This window comes from Trichoplusia ni, chromosome 21, assembly GCF_003590095.1.
Source record: "Trichoplusia ni isolate ovarian cell line Hi5 chromosome 21, tn1, whole genome shotgun sequence".
In the NCBI taxonomy this organism is placed as follows: domain Eukaryota; kingdom Metazoa; phylum Arthropoda; class Insecta; order Lepidoptera; family Noctuidae; genus Trichoplusia; species Trichoplusia ni.
Window position 1 is genome coordinate 1,493,728 of NC_039498.1, and position 22,727 is coordinate 1,516,454.

Genomic DNA, 22,727 nt, shown 5'->3' on the forward strand with positions numbered 1-22,727 from the left:
CTAACGTAGTTTTAGTTCTCTTGTAGACATAAAAGAAGCGTCGAATGAAACGTGAAACGTTTAGTTTTAGCTGTAGCTTAATGTGACACCTGTCACTGTGTGTGGTATGTGTTGCAAAAGATATTTTAAAAATACACAATCTTGATGTGTTGTTACTCTTGTTTTTTTCGTAGTTGGATAACTTTGCGGTAGGTAATTTTGAAAGATATTGGGTGATTAATAAGTAAGATAAGTCATAAAAAATCATTACTTTAATCTAAATCTGGCCTGAATGGAGTAATATAAAGTTATTCTTGTATTGACTTCATAAAAAAAGGCTTTTGGAAAGTTAACAGTACCAAGTCAATGTATAGAGCATAGAATTCTTACTGAAATTATCTATTACCAAAAAATTATCAAGTTATAGGCCGATTACCGAGGGAATAACTTTTATTCGACGAATATGTTTGACGTTTTGATAGCTTTCGTATAGAAAATATGTCAAACGGCCATATTTATTCCTCAGATAGAAGTTAACTGATGATTGAAAAATCGTCTCCAAGTCTTGTTTGTAGAAGCATGTTTTCTACATACTCTTGGTGACAAACATAGTTACCAATAAATAAGTTCAGTAGTTTTGCTAAATAAACATTTTATGTAGAGTTTTTATACGAATGAATAGTGTATACAGTTAGTAATTAAACGGAAATGCTCGTTAATTAATTCAAATGTTTTTATTTAAATAGATAAAATGATTTCTCTTCCTTTTCTAATTTAACTTAATCTATTATCTAGAAGACTGTCTATTAGTAGTAGTTTTAATATGACTATTTTGTTTTCTAGAATTATCCTAAGCAAATAACAATTAAAAAAAGACACCAACACCTAAACCGTGTTTTGTAGGAATTTGCTGATAACGTGATTTAATTTGTACTAAATTTTTATTTTCGTATATTTTAATTATTATTTTTTTGTTTCGAAAGCAATTAATCAGGCATGTGTTACTAGTCACCTTTATTTTAAACGATTGGATGCAATATACAAGTATATACATATATATATAGCATGACAGTACTCATGCACGTCACAAAGAAAAATGTTGCCAACCGAAATAATATCTGTATTTTTTTTCTATCCCCCCTTTTCGACAATTGTCCGATTTCGGATAATCGCGCGGGTTCGTGGAGGTCTAAGTAAGTCCCTGTGTTGTATGGGGTCTCGAAGCATGATGTTGTTGACTATTGACCCCAAGATTTGCCCCCCAACCCCCTATTTTCCAACCCATTCGTTCATGGTCTTGTCTTGTCGATGTTTGGATTTGTAAAAGTGTTTTGTTTTTGGTGTGGTTGTTGTTGTAAATATTCTCTTTTATGTCCTTAGTTTGTTTATTTATGAGAAATGTAATGTGAATTAAATATAAAATAAACGTGTACGTATGTGAATTAAAGCCTCAGCTGATAAATGAAATTTCAGCTAGCAATAACTGTTATAAAAACTTTCCAAAATGAGCAATTCAGCCGTTGATAGTATGATTGTAAAAAATGATATAGCTGATAATAAAATGGTTCTTTGAAGATGGTAAATTCACACTTTTTAACATAATTATAATTTTAACAGATATTTTTTATGTAACTTAATCAATGAATAATATTTACAATAACAACCCAACTGTGTTGTGGTCTACGTGCGCTAGTACATTCAAGCAAGTGGCTCCATCTACCGAGCTCACACACTCTCATCCCCACCCTATGTAGTTAGCTCCCCCCCCTCTTTGTCTGTGGTTTCTATCGATATGTCGACAAACGCACGTTCTCATCTCTATTGTTCTTCTTTTTTTATTTAACTTTTTTTCGTTATTTTTAAGGAGTTTTGTTTCTTTGAGATGTTTGGAGTCATTTTGCAGTTTGTTTTTTTATTTGTATGTGCGTGTGTGTAGTCTAATACATGACTAAGGTTTTGAAACTTTAATTAAATTGAGATTTATTAGATAATTTTCATTATGGATTTGATATTACTGTCATTTGTCACTGTTGTGTGAAAGGAACGACTGCACTGATAGTTTTATTTTAATAACTTGTCGATTAAAGATAAAGAACTAAGTTATAAATAATCACTGTATCTAACATTGTTTGTAGCTAACAACTTTTTCAACTTTAAAAATTGCAAAATGATTTCAAATCGAATTCACTACACTGTCTAAAATTACGTTTTGTTTTTTTTAATTTATTTCTTTTTCTAATCTATAAGATGGTTTCGCCAGTGTCTTTGCCATTATATTTAATCTATTTTTTTTTAAAGAACAAGTTTCTTTGCTATTTTAAAAACTGAAGGCCTCAACTACCACTTAAAATAATATAGCAGGTGTGGAAGAGAGATGCCGCTCTGTGCCTGTAGCGTTGTCTCGTTTCCACAACTACAATTATATCACTTTAAGACCTGGTGGTAGACCCCTAACTCGAATATAGATTATTATATCAAGCGTCTGCTTCACAATCACTGATCAGCCCCTATCCGGTAAAATTTATACATTCTTTGTATGATAAAATCTGTCAAGTAATTCAAAGGGAAGTTATGTGGCGATTGTGAAACAGACCCTAAATATAAGATAGATTCATTGAACACTGGCGTCACTATCTCATTTTACTATGATTTCACAAAATTCTACACCGTATTAGAATGCTTTTTTGAGATTTTTGACAATTATTTTGCGTGTTTATTTATAAAAGCGAATACGCTTTATTATAAACGATGAGCTTTTTACGACTAGTGAGCTGTTTTCATTTTATTTTTTAGTATCTTTTTAAATTAACTTGGAATATTATTGTGATGTTTGAAAAAGTAATTATAAAAGGGAAAGCCATGTTTTCTTTATTATTCTAAACAAATTATCTAATAATCTTGAATAATAATGATACTATTCTGTATTTTAACAGTTATTGAAGTCATTTATTGTCTTGTAAACTAACAAACATTAATGTGTAACTAACACTTTTCACAATAAATAGATATTTTTAACACATTATAGGACAGTGTCATCATAAAAAAAACAATATTCTTTATTGTTAAACTTTTTCACTGACCGTCTTTCAAATTGAGTGTATAATTTCTAATTTTAATTAGATCTTTGCCTTTAAAATAATCTAATTAATCCGTCCAGAATATTGAACACATATTTCTTGATGAATTAAAAACTAATTATCTATGCAACATTCACAATAATATTCCAAACTGACTGTCATACATTTACACAGTTTTATTAACATATATTGTTTATGATGTAGCATTGAAACACTCGCCGTCGAAACGGAAGAGCATCGCGAAGCCGAACAGACCCCAGGAGGAGATTGACACGCCAGGTACGATGTGTTTAGAGTTTTTATAGTATTTTATTTTTTCTAGATTTTTTTTGGTTTTTTAAGGGTGAAGTGAGTTGATTGTTGAATGTCTTAATACTGCAGTATGGTAGTCTATTACGTCGTAATACGTCTATTTATGACGTATTACGTCTATTATTTTAATTAAAAGTTTTTTTTAGTTTTTGTGAATTGTTCTTGGTTAAGTCAAAAAACATATTGAAACTACTGTGAAAATTAAAGGGCAGAATCAAACAAGGCCTTCTATGAATGATAGATTATTTGACTTGGTATTATAACTGAATTATCTTTGACATCAACTCATTTCACCGTTACGCTCAAAACAACTAAACCTAGTTTATTATTAACCGAATTATTTAAACTGTAGTTTAACCCCAACTATCCTAACATTGAATGCGAATTATGTTGGTACCTATATATTATTATACATTTCAGTTTATTTTACCCCCCACCCACCTCCAAACCCCCCTCCTTCCCGGTGTTTGTTACCCAAATCGCTGTTGTGTACCGTCCTTTACATTACCCGTTTACTCGTAGACATATTTTTTTTTCCAATTTTTTTCTACACTCGCGTTTTTCGTCAAAAAAAAAATTGTGATGTGTTTTTAAATGTGCTAACGGTGTTGGTGTTGAAACATGTTCAAAGCATGGTTTGTCGCCGGGGAGAAATAAACTGAAATGTACCACGAATCAGGGCTAGCACGACTTAAATACGACGTTTGTTATTCAGGGCGTATCTACATCGGCAGACCGATTAAAGATTACAACCCTGATTTGTTGAGGCAGTCGCGACTATCGCCCAGATCGTCAATACGATCGAGTATGAGCGATTTTACTGATACGACTATATCAACATGGAATCAGAGGCATCCTAGCATACAACAGCCGACCGAATACCCTTCAGTACTCTCAGACAGACTGAAAATCATTGATAGAGACAGACTAGGACCATTCCCCAGAAGAATAGAATTTGACACGTCCAATATAAACCGAGACCCTGGTACTTCTTACGCGAACAACGTCTACCGAGCATCAATACAGGACCGTATGGAATCCTTATCCGATCAGCTAACCAAAGTCCTCAGTACTGGAGCCGGTAGCTCACATATAAACGGCAGTCTAGCTGACAGCGGGATACAGACAGACAACACCAGTACCAGTGTACCTCAGATATACGTAGAGGCTCATACCAACTTCCCAAAGAAGAAGGATGCAGCCGTCGATACAAGGAACGAGAATAACCTCCAAGATATACCCTTCATAGACGACGAAGACGACGACTCCAGATGGAAACGAAGATCCAACTTCTTAGAGAAACATAAGAGTACTTCCAATATACCAGCGAGGATCGACGAAGTCAACTCGGAACATTCGAATGAAAGACTAACAAACAGCCTAAACAGAGCCAAATCACCGACTTTCGTTGAAAAATTCAAGAAATTCTTCGTCGATATTGGCTTAGTTAAAACTGAAAGTACGACTAATAATGAACAACAACCAAATACAGCTAACACTCTACCTAAAAGTCTCAACTCTAGCTATAGAAGAAGCGCAACACCGTCTTTGGAAACCAGAGAAACGTCAACCTTGCCCAAAGACATGCGTTTCAGAAAGGTTCGATCGACGCAAACAGTTTATATACGACAAGAATCTCCAATTATGAACGATAAAAGCTTTCAAATCAAAGAGCACGTTTCCGTTGTCAAATTAAACGGAAACGAACTTGATATTAAAGACTCTGATTCAGAGAAAGTCATCAAAGAAATCGTCTACGTAAGGAGTAGTATCGAGAAAGCAGAGATATATTCTACTCAAGACAGCGGCAGTACGATTATAGTTGTTCCGCCAGCTGATTGAGAGGTTATGAAGGCTTATGGTTGTACCTAAATTAGATTTTGATTCTGTACTATCGATTATCGATTTGTTCGATAAATTCGTAGTGTAGGTGTGTAAGTGGACGCATGTGAAATGGGCTCTATAACATCTTTGATTGTCCGTAAATAATGAACGATTTTGATGGGAAAACTTGAAGGTTGATGTCTATTTTCAAAGTCATTCGCGAAACGTGATTTTATTGACACGTTATTGCTATGTGTGATGTTATTTGTCGGTCATTAGTAAAAATATCCCCTCCACTTTACCGTCAGAGCTCTTTTTACCTGCGTTGACTTATAATATAAACCGATCAATGTATAAAATCGGTCAATACTAATCGATAAATTAGAAAGCATCGATTGAAATCGTTTGAAAAGACTTAGTATAAAGCTTGAAAATGAATTCGATAGTATATAGAGGTAGTTAAAACGCCTTGTGAATTTAAAGTAACATTGACAATAAATATTCTTTTTTTACATCTTAAGTCAATGCTATGCATATTTATTACAAGGTTATGTAGTCTTCGATAAATATATGAACGATCAAATTAATTGTTATCTGACTATCGAGAATAACTATCGAAATGCTTAGACTTTTTGGCCAATATAAACATATGTGTCAAAGAAAATTGCTTCACACCTATCTTAAATATATGATAGATTATGAATACCTACCACCACACCTTAGGCTACGTTTTCACAAGAGTTGTGCTAACCGAGGCGAGGTGAATGAAGCGATTTTATTTGTTCTATACAATCACATCCCTCGCTACGTAACCTTACACATGTCTAGTGGAAATACAGCCTTAAAGTGATATAATTTCATTTGCGCGACGTCTAGCGGGTTCGATCCCCGCGTAGGACAAGCATTTGTGTGATCCACGAATGGTTGTTCTGATATCAGTCTTGGTGCATGTGAATTGTATGTTTGTGAAACACCCCGCAACACAATTATTAAATTCCTTAGTGCGGGAGTAGTTTACAAAAAAAGAGAGAGCGCACTACACAGCGTAGAGCCTTCTCTTTCACACATGCAATAACATGGCTTTCAAATGTTTTTGAAGGTGGTTTGAACATTATTTGACGCACATATGATTGTTGGTTTTCGATATAATAGATTGACTAAAAGCTAAAACATATCCTAATGCTTAGTCGATTCTGAAGTTACCTATATTTTCCAGTGTAAGAGATTTAATATATACAGTATTTTAAATGAACGAATGATTTGTATGTTTTGGTTCTTTTTGAGGTCTTCAAGCAGATCTTTGCAGTGGTTTCTGTAGACGAAATGATCGTTCCATCTCTTTCTAATAACGTTTGCAGGAAAGAGATAAATGTGGTAGTATTTTGTCATTCAGTCTCATGTTGTAGTTGCGATTGTTTTTTGTCTCTTTTCAACTGTATTCACTAGAAAGAGATGGAATGAAATTTGTTATTGAATAATCAACTTCTGTGGGTTGATTTTATATTTTTATTTTAGGCACAATTAATATCCATCATTGATTTCAATAATGTTATAAGCCAGTGATGATTTTTCAATTCGAATAGTTTTTTTAGGGCCTTTTTGTATAAGGCAACACAAGTATTTAATATCCTTTTAACAGTCCGAGGGTATTAAACTTGTGCCTGAGTCACAAAAAAAACCGGCAATAAACATACAAAAACTATGAAAAATACTTCATAATAATGATTATAACTTATTCAAAATGTTTCTATGAATTTGAATTTATTATTTATTCATGAAAACATCAGTTTTGTATGATATTGTTCTATTTTGTTTATGGTGTCTGTTTTTTTTTTAATTCACATGTCTTTGGCGGTGTTTTTTTAAACTGATAAATTAGGTTCTTTATATATACATTATAATATGCTGGTCGTTTAATGTATATGACAGCCTGTCTTAGCCCAATGCTGGGCAAACATCTTTTAATTATGTATATAATAATATGATACATTAGCCAGTTGGATATATTTTTAAAATTATTTTCGATTTCTTCAAATTATTTATTTCATTAATTAGACTGATATTTAAAGAAACAGTAATAATTCTTGTTTGTTTGTGATTAGTAATGAAATGTCTTCCGTAATATGTTTTTTAAAGAATACTCTTTTATGTAATTATGTTAAATATCCCTCACTCTGTAGAACATTCCTCAAAACAATAGTATTTCAATTGTCACAATTATAATTAATAAAATAATTTGAACTATAGTGAAGTTTGGGTGATTTGCAACTCCAAGCTTTTTAGAATATTTGTTAAAGTTGATTAAAGATTCAAGACTAAGATTTATAATGTTTAAATATACACTAATGTCAAGATGAAGTCTTTTTGCGTAAACTTTAATGTTTTACAAAGCCTTGCAGTTTATGATATTGTATTTGCGGCTGTATAAATTTCTTGAACGACTTCCGCAGTTCGAAATGCAATTCTTGTGTCCCGAAATTCATACAAATGCTTGTCCTAAGCTTGGGTAGAACTTGAAGCACGTCACGCGCAGTCGTCTTGGCGTGTGCTTGTTGCCACTATTGAAGCCAAGTTTTAAGATTGACAAAATATTATATCTTGCGTTTCTACTGCTTTAACTTAAACTTCTTTAATTAAAGAAAATAAGTGCTTTTATAATGAATTGACTGAATTCCGAGCCCCATTTTGATAAGCTCTTGTTTTGCAAATAACCCACTCCACTGTACGGCGTGAAGTTATTGTAATAACTATATTTACTCGATTTCCTATTTATAATTACGAATAATATAATAAAATTACACCTTTCACAATGTATTGAGATTAAAAATGTATGATTATTAGAAAAATGTAACTTAAAAAGTTTTGTTGATGACTGTACATCTTTACAGATTAATCTAAAATCAAGTTTATATTTGAAGGAGCCGTTTTTGTATTAGTTCAATAATACTTAAGTTTATCAATCATGCCGTTATTAATTCACATTCTCTTTGCTACTTTTTAGACATTAATAGCTTTCACGTTTTCCACAACAACAATAATAATTAATACTTTAAGATGTACAGTCGTCAACAAAAGTTTTGTAGTTGATTTAAACGTGTAAAATGTATGTTAGTTGTGTACTTGTGTGGCAGACTGTTTAGTGTATTGATGTATGCGCTTGTGGTGTTTGACCAAATTTTTATGTATATAATATGATAATAAATGATTTTTTGTTGGCTGGATTATTTTTTGTTTAATTTGAGATTACCCTCTTTTGCCGTGCCAAGTTTAACAATAAAGTTGTTAGTGATGATATTCTAAACAAGATTTGATAACTGCGTACCCGATGTAAAATTTTAATTGTTCTCATAAAATATTTTACACATGCCAAATACAGCAGAAGTTGCGGTCACCAGTTAACATATTAAAACAAAGAACATTTACTAACTTATAACAAATTCTGCTTTAATATTTCATTTGCTCAACAAAATTCTTATTAAATTTATATTTGAAAGTTAAGAGTGCCTATATTTATCTTTAACAATATACATACCGTGTTATAATATAAATATGTATGCTTGCAATATCTCTCATGGGTATAACGTAATATTTTCACGCTATCGAACGGATAGGAGCTGGATCGAGCGGTGTTGCCAGCGTCAAAGCAGGTGAGGTTATATATTGTGTTGCAATGTTATTAATTTAATATAAAAAAATGAGTGAATTGGTTTTCATTTTTAAATTCAATAGTAGTTATAATGCAAAGGAATAACATTTTCTATTGTTGGCAACACTAATAAGTTATCCGTTTACGCAGGTTTTTCAATTATAGTGAAATTTTGCAAGTATATTTACATTAAACCTACTTTGTTAAACAACGTAAAGTAGATAAGTTCTCTGCGATGTATTCAATTTTGAACTTAATTCAGTTATACATTAAAATAAAAATACGGAAAAATGTTACCAACTAAAATGATTTTGAAATTAAACAAGAAGTGTAGCAAGGAATACACTTTGTAAAACTTTAAACTAACACATTTAAATCTTTATTTAAACATTTAAATAAACTATTGGCTAAACGTAGTTTGAAATTCATTTGCTTAATCGTATCAAAATTAATAAAATCACAAAGCAAAGCTTTTGCTTCTAGCTTCAATTGGTATCCATATTCAAAATTCATTACATTATAACCTCAAATTCCTATCTACCCGCAAATTGTAAAATTTTGAAAAAAAAACCCATGTTCCTTGCTACGCTTTTTGCAATTTGATTTAGGATGACAACTTATCGTGATTGACATTAAAGTATTAAAAATACGTTATTTTCTAGCGTTTTACGAATATTGGCAAATCGTCTGTTTCTACACATAGTAATGATATTTTCACTCCAAATCGAGTTCCAGAAAAAAAAATCCTACTATTGGTCGGCTAGCCGAAAAAATAAACTAAAAAAATACTATACCTCCCTTATAATTAGTAAGGGAAATCTACTTACTTTGTTGGCTCAGCGACCCAAATTGTGTCTTGGCCTCTGATACGAGAGAATGCCACTTTACCCGATCCTTCGCCACTTCTCGCCAGTCATCGGCATGAAGCGAAGATTCATCTCCAGGGGTAATCTAAGACAATGAATTTCATTCATGTTTATGTGCAATAACAGTGTGTAGAATCTGATTTCCAACTTCCGAAATAGTCTGTACAAGATGTTAAAATATTAATGCTGTTAATATTTTGTCTGTATGGTAAGTTGTCATTCTCCATCACCTCCTATTGGCTTCACACCGTATGTATTGTAACACAATGAGTTAATAATCAAACTTATGGTCTTGTTCTCTCTCCTTTCCACGCTGCTGACCTTATTGGAAACTTTTTCTTATTGGGTATATCATCAACTTGGCTTTTATTTTACTCCCTAAAACTGCATGCCGTCATTTATTTTATAAAATCTAAAACGAACTTGATGCACCAATAAAAAATACGTTATTTAAACGGTCAAGCTCCATATAAAAAATATAAATTTAAACATGCTATTTTGGATATGTAATTTTACTTAAAACCCGTCTAAACTATGCTTCCATTCATACACAAATCTTTAATATTTTACTGTTATATTTTTTTCTAATGTGCCAAATTCGGTTATACATTTTATTATTGTGTATTTTGATTGATATTAATAAACCTATACAACATTATGAGAGTTTTTGTCGATCGCCAGTATCTTTATCGGATGTGACAGCTCATATAACCCCGACGTCTGTGACTTCGCCGGTTTCCACCGCCGCCAAGGTCACTATGTCGTCGGCTAAGCCCACCGCCGCGTCTGAGCCCGACATCGCGTTCCCGGCTGTGTTGAAAGGCTCCCAAAAGCAGAGAGTACCGCCCCCGGTCCCTCCGCGAGGTTCGCCCAAAGCTAAACGGGGTGGGGGCAACTCTCAAGCGTCTAGCATCGACACGAAAGGTGATTATCCGACTTTAAGCATTTCTGTGAGTGACATCCCTCCACAGACGCCCATCACCAGCAGTGATGACGACTTCTGCTTCTATGGGCATGATTTTATATTCAAAGAACCTATTGCATGTCGCATCCCACCGTCTGTTTCCAATAGTTCCGTTAAGATCACCAAGTTAGTCGCGTCGAACTCTTTCCTTGATTACGTAGAAGAAGCTGATAGTATTACAGAGAGATCGCATCCTGCTAAAGATCTGATAGCTCAGACTTCTATGATGGCGAAATTCAATATTGATAAGATAGTGAGAGAGCATTTGGACTCTGGAGATTACGACGATACGTCTCTTACTGAGTCCAGTAGCGAAGAGAGAATTGTGATTCGTGAGGCTCACAAAAGTCAAGAAGTTGTTACTACACAGTCTAAAAGTCCATCGCAGTTTGTTAAAGAAGTTGTTACACAGATTGGTGATAAGTTATCAAGAAAATCACCAACAAACTTAGACTCGTCCACAGAGAAAGTCAGTGTGCATAACGTCAAATCATCTGATCTAATATTCGCAGCTAAATCTCTTAAGAAAGTCAACCAATCTGACGCTAAAGATAGTAAAACAAATGTGGAATCGACGCCAAAAGTAGTCGTTGAAACTAAGACAGAAAAGAACGGAGCAAAAGCAGGAATCATATCGGGTATCACAAAAAAACTGAACTTCAATCAATCGAAACGTGACAAAACTCGTTCACAAGACAAGAAGCCGAAACCGAAAGTCGAAATACGTACCTACACGCGCGGAATGACGAAAGACGAAGTTATATGCCACAAGAAGGCGAAAACCAAGATCGATATGTTCCAAAAGAGTATTTTCAAAGCCCAAACCGACTCTGACAGTTCACGACGTAGCTCAATATCTTCATCACAAGAAAGCAAGCAGTCGGACAAATTTGAACCTAAGAAACTGGTCAAAGAAACAAAAAAAATGTTTGAACCGATCGAATATACACACGGAAGCTTAACCTCGGTCGATAAGAAACATTTTTCTCTAGCAACAACAGCGCTAAACCCAGTCGTCTCAAAATCAATAAGTGGCAACGTTCACGAGAAAATAAAACAGTTTTCTGAGACACCGTTAACGAAAACGCCTAACAAAATACCTAGGCAGAAAAAGAAGGGTAGTTTCAAGAGGAAATCTGATAAGAAGCGAATGATTAGAATGAGGAAAGACATCGAAGAAATACTGTAAAGGACATCTGGTTATAAAGAATTATACTTCAGAAGCTTTTGAAGATTGCAAGAAAATTTTGGGATGTTTCCAAGGCGCGTTTGGGCTGAGAGCCTTAAGCATGTTTAGAATGAGTTGTGAACCAAATGACTGCCATTTTTCTATAGAGTTTTCTGCTCGGTCGTTGTTGTAATATTTGTCACTTCTATTGCATCCTCTATTTATGTAGCTGTCATGTTAGATGTTACCGTGATGTAGTATCTGTTTAGTTTTTGCACCAAGATTTTCGTGTTGTCTTACTAACGAAATAAATTTACGTACATCTCTTATAAGCAAATTGCAAAACATTCCGTTTTAAGGCGAAATACTTGTTTGTATAGAACAATAATGATGATTCGGAATAATTCAATGACGGATGGTTATCAAGTATCAAGTTATAATTAAAGATTGACTTGCGACTATGTGTGACAAATGCTGTGATTAGTTCTCAATCTTTTACTAAACCTATCACAGCGGTATCTTTTAATTAGAAACAAAAAAATAATTGATCAGCCTTTAAGACTTCTTTTAGTCGAATATGTTATTATAAAGCAACACCAACTGGACAAAGTTTCATCTGATATCTAAGCAGTAGATATACATTTGTTGAAGCTTTGTAAAATAAGAGAGGATATAGGAATCCCTTCATCCTTAAATCACTTGATCATTTGTGACGTTGAGTTGTTGGAGAATTGTTACAATGGGTCTATCTGTCTAATATCACCCTCTGAAGGTTAGACTTTTGTATTTGTGGAAAAGGGACGCTGTTTGACGCCGTGTAGTGCGCTGTCTCGCTTCCACAAATACCTATCAGTATTTATAAAAAACCCTGTCCGATACTTAAAGGGCATACGTAGAAGTGACTTGCCAGACGTGCTGAAGAAAATATTGAATGAGAGATTGTCTTCATGTAATATCTAAAGTTTTCTTCAGCACAGCATTTGCAGAAAATCTTAACCTGATTCTTTGGAAATTTTCCGAAACTACCAACTCCCTCATGGGAAATGAGGGAACTAAAACTTTAATAGTAGGAATTTCAAATTGATGGGGGAAAATTCTCATGTTTTTTCCGACACATAATCAAAAGTATTTCATCATTTTACCCTACACAACAACCCCTATTGATCGGACAGGTTTTTAAATACATACTGCAAAGGTTGTATTCGTCCCTAAGAAAAAAACCAATTGCGAAGAAGCGCTCTAACAGTTGAACGTCATAAATAACACATACCTGCTAGTACCACTATAATAGATTCAACCGTATTATGAGTAGCATAGAATTCCTTTTTCACTAATACGCTAGATCAAGCAGCAATATTTTATTTGAATGTGAAGCAGTTTTGGATTGTTCAAAATTATATTCAACATAATTAATTGAATATAATTGTATATTCGATGTTATCAAATTAAAATATTTTGCTCAGTCCAAACTGCATTTTTTTTTTGTTCTGCGTATCATCCTTTGACTTTTAACATAGCATGCTACTGATATTCTTACCGTTTTCCTTTTATCCCAATTATCCTCAAAGATTGTTATCATGTATACTCCACTTGTTCAAATACTTAAAAAGAAGGTAAACGATCTAGGTGTATTTTTTGTCTAAAACCTCAGTTCAAGAACAAAACTTGAATAAAACTAATTTGAAAAAACAATAATGATAACCGAAATAAAAATATCACTGACGTAATTTATATCAGTCGTTTATATATTTATTAACTTTTCTATAGAAAGCCGCATCAAGATTGTTAACCTTATTTAAAGTAACTAAACAAAAGGAGGACAATATTAAAGCCTAGGAAGAACAGTATAATTTTTATGATAGTAAATAGAATCAGCCTACAAACAAAAGTCGATACATTCATCAGTATCCTAGTCCAATCATCTCATTTCTCATCGATTTTAATATTTAGAACAACTAGAAGCATTTGAATGCCCATTTCGATCCCATCTCATCCATGCGATTGGCATTATCGCTTCAGCCAAACTCGTCTCCAAATTGTGCTAGTTACCGTAGTAACGCTAGTTACCCTGCAGCTGGCGCGCCGCTGTCTTGTTGCTCGACGCCACCTCCTCCGTTCGAGGAGACTCTGCCCCCGAGGACCAGTCGCACAAACTCCTCGTCGACTACGTCATCAAGTGCGTCGGGCAGGCGCCGCGGGGCGTCCAGTGCGGCGAGTGTTATGACGACGTCGTCCGCGTCATCGCTCGCGTTGACGCCCGCCGCGTTGAGCAGTGCGCGCAGTAATGATGCCAGGTGAGTGATCTTTTTATTTTTATATCTCGACGCAAAATGGGGTGAGTTTGACTTGTCTGTGTCTCAAAGCACTAAACACAATGGACCGATTTGGACCAAGTTCCAAGTACGAAGACGTAAATATCGGTATGTATGTCTGTCTGTGGCATAATATCTCCCGAAGAGATTTAGTGATGTCCATTTATCTAGTTTTTGTGTTAGAGGTGTATGATGTACGAGCATTCTTAGACATGTTTGATTAAAATCGCTCGAGTCATTTAAAAGTTGCGGCTAAAACATTTTCTGTTATAATATTTTTATGATCCAAATCCAAAAGGTAAACGGTTACATCACCTGTTACAACTACCAAGATATTTATACTATGTATGTTATGCATGCGATACATTTTCATCACTTATGTGTATATATAGTCCTCCTTATCGTTTTCGATAACGGCGACCCTTGGCAATTCACTTCCTAGCGTGAGCCCTGATGTGACTGACTTGACCGAGTTTGGAGCTAAACACTCGGTCGTAAGCGTATGTATATATAATCATGTATGTTAAACATTTCAGTGTGTGTTGGACCCCGCCTGCCTCAGTGGAAGGCTCGACGCCGACGTGGACGGAGGGCACGCCCAGCTTCACTGAATCCAGTAGTAGTGAACAAGGTATGAAGGATTATTGTTTAGTGTTGACTACGAAATGCTGTATCTTCTTTCTTAAAAGTTACAAAAAGGCATTGTATTTTTGTCTGCATTGTTATCATCGACTGTAGGGCGGTACGTAGTTCGCCGGGACAGCTAGTTAGAAATGAACATGTATCTTTATTAAATGATGTAACGGTTTCCCCACGCGTATTAATCAGGATTACCCGACTAGTTTCGGACCCAACCGGCGTCTTTAATCACAAGTTGACGCCATATATGTAGGCTGAGAGCCGTGGTATGGAATTACTGGAATGGTTATTATCTTAATTATTCTAAGACACCACTGACAAACAACTTTAGAAAACATAAATCTTTGACAATCGTTACAGTTAGTCAGAAGCTTAAAAGACTGGAAACCTGTCTAACTAAGGGGTATCGCGTTGGTCAAGCTTAGCTGAATCCGGTTAGACTGGAAGCCGGCCCCTACATAGTTAGGCTTACGATAATCATTATTTGTGCAGGCTACCCAATAACGCCAGCCCGCGGCGCGACCCCCTGCGACAGCCGCGACGGGCGCCGCTCGCCGCGCCCCCCGCCCCCGCCCGCCCGCTCCAACCCGCCCACCACCATCAACTGTCTTACCAGCGAGGTGGTGAGTACCATGTCACATGTTGTCTCTTTAGATCTGAAGTGATGGTTGATTTGTGTCTGTAAATGTTTTAACTTTGGCAAGTAAAAAAATGAATTGAATATTCTGATGTGTCGATTCTTCCTTTTTATGGTTGACAGCATTAAGTTTCGAAAATAAAAATAAATAAATTGAACTGAACATAATTGCCTGTTTAATATGGTTGTTTTACAACGCAATGTCAGAGTTTTGTACTGAGCATATGAATTTGAAAAGAACAGTATTTTATCTAAAGCTTTCATTAAGTGTTTGGACTTTACGTTAAGTTATTTTCATGTAGGATATAATGCCCCAAAAAGCCATATACTGCAATTTTAGGTTGCAATCTTTAACGCACTACGTTTTATATTCAGAATTATCTTTTATTTAGATAAAGCTACTTAAATGCACTTGAAAAAAAAAAACGATTTTTAAATGACGCGAAAATACATTTACAAAAACAAATCAACCGTCACTTCGATACTGTTGCTAATATCAGGTTTGGCAAAGTAAGTAATGAAATGTAATATATCCTCAAATTTAGGTGATTGGGTATTGACATACTAACAACACTAACATGCATTTAACACGCTAACGCTTACACGGTGTGGAAATGAACGGCAAAATACGTGTTCTTTTAAATTGTTAAAATAAACTGTAATCTCATTATCATTCCCCTGCCCTTATCTCAAATATTATTTGGTGTCGGCGCAACATGTCTTCTTCTTCCATACCTTTCTATTTGACGTCGTCTCACAAGCAGCATTAAATTAAATTGTAATTAGTGATTGAATTGTTTTGAAACCTTTATTATTGCAGAATTAAGTACTGATAAGTAACGTCACACGAAACTGAGTGCTGTCCAATGTAACCTGACCTTCAAAATGTGCTACTTAGTAGCCTAATTTGATTTTTGATTTTGATTTTGACATGAAATTGTAACACACTGCATTTTAATTTTTGCTAACGAGATACAAGATACATTTTTTTTTCAAATCCTACTATATTCTCTACGTAATAAAAAATAAATGAAGTAATATCGTATTTTGCCGTTCAAACAAACAAACATTTATCAGAAATTGTTAATAAATGTAACATTTAATCAAATTCGCAGATTTTGAACTTTTAAACTTATTCTGTCACTTTTAACATTTTCTGATTAACCATCGCATACACGCATACATTATACTTTATTTCACATGTACTTAGTATATTATTATGCGGTTAATGATTTTAAGTTGGCAACCCCAGTATGAGTATAATGCAAACAAATTTATGGAGTATTTTCTTATGAGAAATGTCGAAATTGTTTTTGCTATATCTCGGGATATACTGATTGTTAGATACACTGGATGAGATACGAATTTAATTAACTGCTTGGCCTGTTGGTCTAGTGGATAGTGACCCTTATACCGGAGGTAGTACAAATTCTATTCCCACCCAAGAAAAAGATTAGTGTGATAAACACGTTCTATGTCTGGGTGTAATTTATTTATAATGTGTGTATTTAGAAATAAATAAACATGTTTATCAGTGTTCTAGTACTCAAAATACAAGCATTGCTTAGTTTGAGACCAGATGGCATTGTGAGAAAGTAGAGGAATTAATGTTCTGAGTAATTTTAAAATTAGTGGAAAAGTAAAAATACCTTTCTCCACAGTGGCGCCATCTAGCGAAAAACGTTTGCTTCGTTGAATGTTCTTGTACCTAGTCACTAGTGTTGCCAACTTGAAACTAATAACCTTCCCCCCTTTAGCGCATAAGCAATATTAATGAATGCCATTTCTCTTTGGACGCTGCTTACGGTGGGTTTCTAGTTGCATTTGAAAGAGCGAGTAGAGAAGGATTACAAATGATCGAAGTATCATAAAACCCATATTTATAACGCTTGAAAAAAACTGTTTTTACAATGCTAGCTTTTTAGGTATTTTCTGTCATGGCAATCTCAATGTTAAAACACAAATTGGGTGCTTCCATTTTACGGAATGCAAAAATAATGCTGTTGTTTTAATAATAAATAAATATCTCATTATTTAATAAAAAATACTTATAGCAATAAATACCGTATTTTCGGCTGGTAATAAATTAATTTTAAACTAAGTGTTGCCATTGTATTGTTGAAAAAAATATCGTAAATGAAACGCTAGATAATGAATGTTGTACGCCGTTTTCGAAATATTTAAAATTGCCAAAAAAACGGACCCATTTTTTTAAACAAAGGTTTTTTAGATTATAAAACTAGCTATTGTGTAGTATGTAATTGTTTAATATATTTTTTGTACTTTGGGACTTATTTAATAGACAAAACGATCCAACACAAAATCACACCTATCCTATACTTATACAATCTCATTATAGGATAGGATAGCATAGAATATTCTTCCAAAAAATATGGTTTGTGGAGGTCAGATAGACAGTCATTCTGTAACACACGGCATTCAGCTAAATTTGTTGTCACTGAAAACTGACACCAAAGTAACTTAAAAAAAGGCTACACAGAAAAAGCCCTTCACATTCCAAAGACACGACTTCTTAACATAATAATTGGTTTTCAAAAGATTCTATTAAATAAGTCCTAAAATAAAGGTTTCGACTGACTTCATCTAATCATTATCAGCAATCGACTGATCTCGTCACCTTAGTGGGTCTAGAGCATAAACAGGGTTTTCACAAATGTATGTGTCAGTGTGAGTCAAAAATAATATAACAGCACTACACCCTGTATAATACCGGCTAAAGGCGCTAATATACGAAAATGACCGAATGAAAAGGTATTACATTCAATTGAACGAATGAACTAATCGTTCTCCATTCGATATACAACGATTTATCTTTGCCAACATATCTTAGTTTTCCGGTCTTCTCAGACTTAAAAATGTAATTAATTCGATCGTAGCCGGTATTACCAGTAGCAAAAAACTTCAACTGAGACTGTCAAAAGCTTTTTATTTCATTCAAATTTAGAATATACGCGTCCAATCGTACGTAAGACTTCATATCAATTCGTTGCTAGAGTACAAATTTGAAAAGAGAATTGAACTTCCTTATTTAAAATAACTGCCACGAGATCCAGTGTTGCCAACACAAGTCGACCAAAACTACCATTTTTCGTATTTAATCAGTTAAATGTATGCTAATTATAAAGTGAAGGTTGTCAGTTAACAAGCAATTTGTTGTACGCTTTGGATAAACATATAATCCCGCTTTCATGTGAGTGTAATATTATACTGTATGGGATCTGGAAGTATTTTTACTGCAGTCAGTTTTAAAAAATGTTTATAATGAAGACTCGATTGATACGAGCATAGAGTTGAAAAACTTTCAAATTGTATTGCAAACTCAAAATTAACTTAACTACTTAAAGCTCATATTAAAATTTATTCGAAGCAAAACAGGATTATAAGTGCTCTCTACGGAGCGTTCGAGTCTTTTTAGTGTAAATGTCGAGTGTTCGCGACACGTCGCAGGTTCGGACCCTATTTAGCACAAGCATTTGTGTAATCCACGAATTCTTGTTCTGCGTAAGAGTGTCTTTGTAAATTTGATTTAATAGAATCGTTCTGAAAACTCCCCCGGAACTTTGGTCTGACTCCTTTTGCAAGAATCGTTTCTACGTTAGAAAAATATTGAAGCGAACAACTCGAATGTCAAAGAATAGAAACAACAAAGGCGCATCTAATTTCGCCAATTTTTCATAAACTTAATAAGTAGACTATGACAATAAGCAGATTCTTCCTTTAACAGACGTTTTGCAATTTCAACTCTGTGCTAGAATAAATCGACCTTTAAATTAACAAATGCATTGCTTAACATTAAAAAAAGCAAAAGCTTGTTAATACTATATCACAAAAAATAAATTATTGTTGTAATAAAAGACTATATTAACCAAAAAAAATCGTAGATATAAATAATTGAATATTCATTATTAAATGATGTAACGGTTTACTCACGCGTATTTATCGGGGTAGCCCGTAGTTCGACTCGCGATCCCGCCGCGTCTACTCATGATTAAGGACTCCGGTTGGGTCCGAAACTAGTCGGGCTGCCCCGATAAATACGCGTGAGTAAACCGTTACATCATTTAATAATGAATCAGTCTCACGATAGTTATTATAAAAATTGAATATTCATTCGAGAGTTACAAATGTAAAGGTACTTGCAGATCGATATGAACTTTTTTGTAAGTGGTGACCATTTATTAGGTATTTGTAATTATAAAAAAGTGTATGAAATGTGTTCATTAGGTTCACTCAACAGTACAAATTACTTATTTAGTGTAATTAGTGATCTTAAAGGTTATTCTAGGTTAAATTAAAAGTGTTCTGAGGCCCTACATCTATGTCTTAAGGTAATGTTATTTCAGTTGTGGGAGTATGACAGCGCTACACGGTGTAGAGTGACATCTCTATTCCATGATTGTGGTAATATTACTTAAAAACGTGGGGGCACGCTGAAATTTGTTGAGATTTGGAAAAAGAATATACCTGTAACAAGTAAAATATTGCCGATTCAATATTGGGTTTAGGAAAACAAAAAAAAAATAAGAGAAAATTTGAACTGAAAAGTTCGGAATGTATTTTTCTTGAATGAGCGATAAAATTGCAGGCTTGATTTGAAAATTGTAGACGTAAATAATAAATAGCTAGAAAAAACAAAAGTATAAATAACGTAAAATCAAGTTATATCTACGCCAATGATATCAGCAATAAACAAAAATTCTACCAAAACAAAATAATTTTCTCGACTGGTCACCCTTACGAAAACGTAGTCTGGTGTGTATAAACTGTTACGTTTCTCGTCGTTGTTACTATATATCAATAATGTATATTTTGTTGTTAACTATTTAAAACGACCGACCTGTAGAATAAACATTTATGAAAATATCTGGATCTACATTTATAAACCTGTTTACGGACCCCTAAAGATATACGGAACCCTGTTCTATAAAGATGCGTCTTAGCATCATAAAACCAACACCTTTTACATAAAAAAAAAGCATTCAAAAGAATTGGATCTACCATATATAAGTTTATCGAAGAATTGATGAATCGACTGATTTTCTGTGTACATAATATCTTTCGTAAGTCGGAATCATAATTATTTATTTCATGAAGACTTACTCATGCGTTTTGCGACGGCAGGGATGTTGGTCTTGATAAATAAGCGTGAGTAAAGCGTAGTTTAATAAATAATTGTGGTTTTTCTGGGTCTGTTTATTGCCATACACAAAAGCATTATTTGAAATATAATCGGAGTCGGTTTAAACACGTTGTAGACGAATTTATTGAAAAAATTATGATATTGAAAACAAGTTGATAATTTATTAAACGATTTCAAAAAAAAAATAGATTGAAATTGCACTATTTGTAATAAGCTCATGATCTTTTTGCTTAAAGCAAAACTAGAATAAAATAATAACAATATAACTAACACTCAACAAATTAATGATTAAACCATTTAGTGTAACACAATTAGTTACCATATTGCCTGCTCTAAAAATTAGTTATCTACTATTACTTTTAAAATCCTACTAAATTGGTAGAAATCATGCTTAAAGCTTACCTATGGCTGGCTTTAAGACATCCGTAACATTTTATTTAGTTTAATATGGACTGCCTACTGCTTGCAAAAGGTAAGAATTTTGTATATTTATATATATTATAGATATTAAAATAATTAAGCGATGGGAAATAATAAAATGTAACTCTTGTATTACAAAAAAAAACGAACATTTTATTCCTTTCCAACGTTAAAACGGGTCTATTAACAATATTAATAAATAAACTTACATGACTTTTCGATCATATCAAAATGTATCAATATTAAAAATATTGAGTTACAAACAGAATTAACTTGAACTGGTTTCACAGCTGTCCAAATACCCTTACTGGCAGAGCGTACTATAGATACGCATTAAAGATAGTTCTTCCGTCCCTATCTTGAACTGACTCGTTGGTGGCGTCGATTTTATCATTTGGATATTGGAGAGAGAAAGTCGTCGTCTACGCACCCCTTCCACAACTGCAATTTTTATGTATGTATTTAGGTATGGATGTAGGTATGTTCCTCTTCCACGCAAAAACCAAGAATCGGATTTAGACGAAATGAAATCATTTATTCTGCAAATAGGATATTTCATCACTTTTACATGTTTTTTTAGAAGGCTGGAGTCGAAATTTCCTATCTGACTACCCTGAGAAGAAATGTCGAAACAAACTCAGAGGTCGCAGTCGAAACTTGGTACACAGATAGTTTATAACCAGGGTTAACGCATAGGATAGTTTTTATCCTGATTTTATGTTCGCTTGCCCGCTAGCCAGCTAGTATTACTTTATGATTCAGCTATAATTAGACAGCTTTGAAACCAGTCTAAAAGTATGTGAACACAAATTGATCTAGATTTTATCACGACAGGTTGAAATCGCACATTTAAGATCGGAGATATCAAGAATTACAACGTCGTGTTACGAGCTACACAATGAAGAGGAACCGTGTTAGTTTATAAGCAGCTAGTTTTGTATGTCTATTGCAATATAATTAACAAAAAATAATTAAAAGAACACACGCCATAAAGTCTTCTGTAATGACAGTGTTCATTTAAAAATTTGAAGCTTATCTTGCATTCTCTAAACATTGTTTTGAATTCTCAATGAATCTCAATTCGAATCTTATCTTTTAAAAAATAGAATTATGCAAAGATATTTGTCAATGAAGTCATTGCATTGCTATTTGTTTAATTATAAAGCTCCGCAACGTGACGGTTTAAGCGGCGCGACCGAATTCAAAAATGTTTAAGAACACTAGCACATAGTTCACCTTTAATACAAAAGAATCTAAATGAAAATCACTCAATCCGTTCGGAAGCTATGATGCCATAGACAAGTCAAACTTATAACACCCCTCTTTTTGCGACGAGTGTTTAAGAAACTTAATTGTAAATTCTTGTTGTTGACTATTATTTGACGACCTCCGTGGTCGAGTGGCGTACGCACCGGTTTCAAGGTCTCGCTAGCTCTGAGGTCCCGGGTTCGATCCCCGGTCGGGTCAATGTAAAAAGTCACATTTCTACATTGTCTCGGGTCTGGGTGTTTGTGGTACCTTCGTTGTATCTGAATTCCATAACACAAGTGATTTAGCTACTTAATTCGGGTTCAGAACAAATGTGATGTTGTCCGCATTTATTATAGGCTTTTTCAAGTTCTTCCGAAGCCCCATTTACCACGTACTAAAAATAATCTACAAGAATTATATCTTCATATTTTGTTCAATTATATTGCAATAAATAAAATAATAATATATGCA

At 33.9% G+C, this 22,727-nt stretch overlaps 1 protein-coding gene across 7 annotated transcripts in view; it reads left to right on the top strand.

Moving 5' to 3' along the window:
- The window catches only part of LOC113504269 (phosphatidylinositol 4-phosphate 5-kinase type-1 alpha-like), a 63,301-nt gene extending 40,949 nt beyond the window's left edge, over positions 1–22,352 (top strand). For 3 of the 7 annotated variants that reach the window (XM_026886488.1, XM_026886489.1, XM_026886492.1), the window contains 3 exons: positions 1,167–1,172; positions 3,261–3,335; positions 4,084–6,141. In XM_026886488.1, the coding sequence (XP_026742289.1) occupies positions 1,167–1,172; positions 3,261–3,335; positions 4,084–5,210 (1,208 nt within the window). In that variant the 3' untranslated portion in view covers positions 5,211–6,141. Of the gene's footprint in view, positions 1–1,166; positions 1,173–3,260; positions 3,336–4,083; positions 6,142–13,910; positions 14,131–14,684; positions 14,780–15,279; positions 15,411–21,839 lie in introns of those variants that run through there. The other 4 variants (XM_026886490.1, XM_026886491.1, XM_026886493.1 and 1 more) reach the window with 3 other exon arrangements.
- Positions 22,353–22,727: the final 375 nt, after the last annotated feature.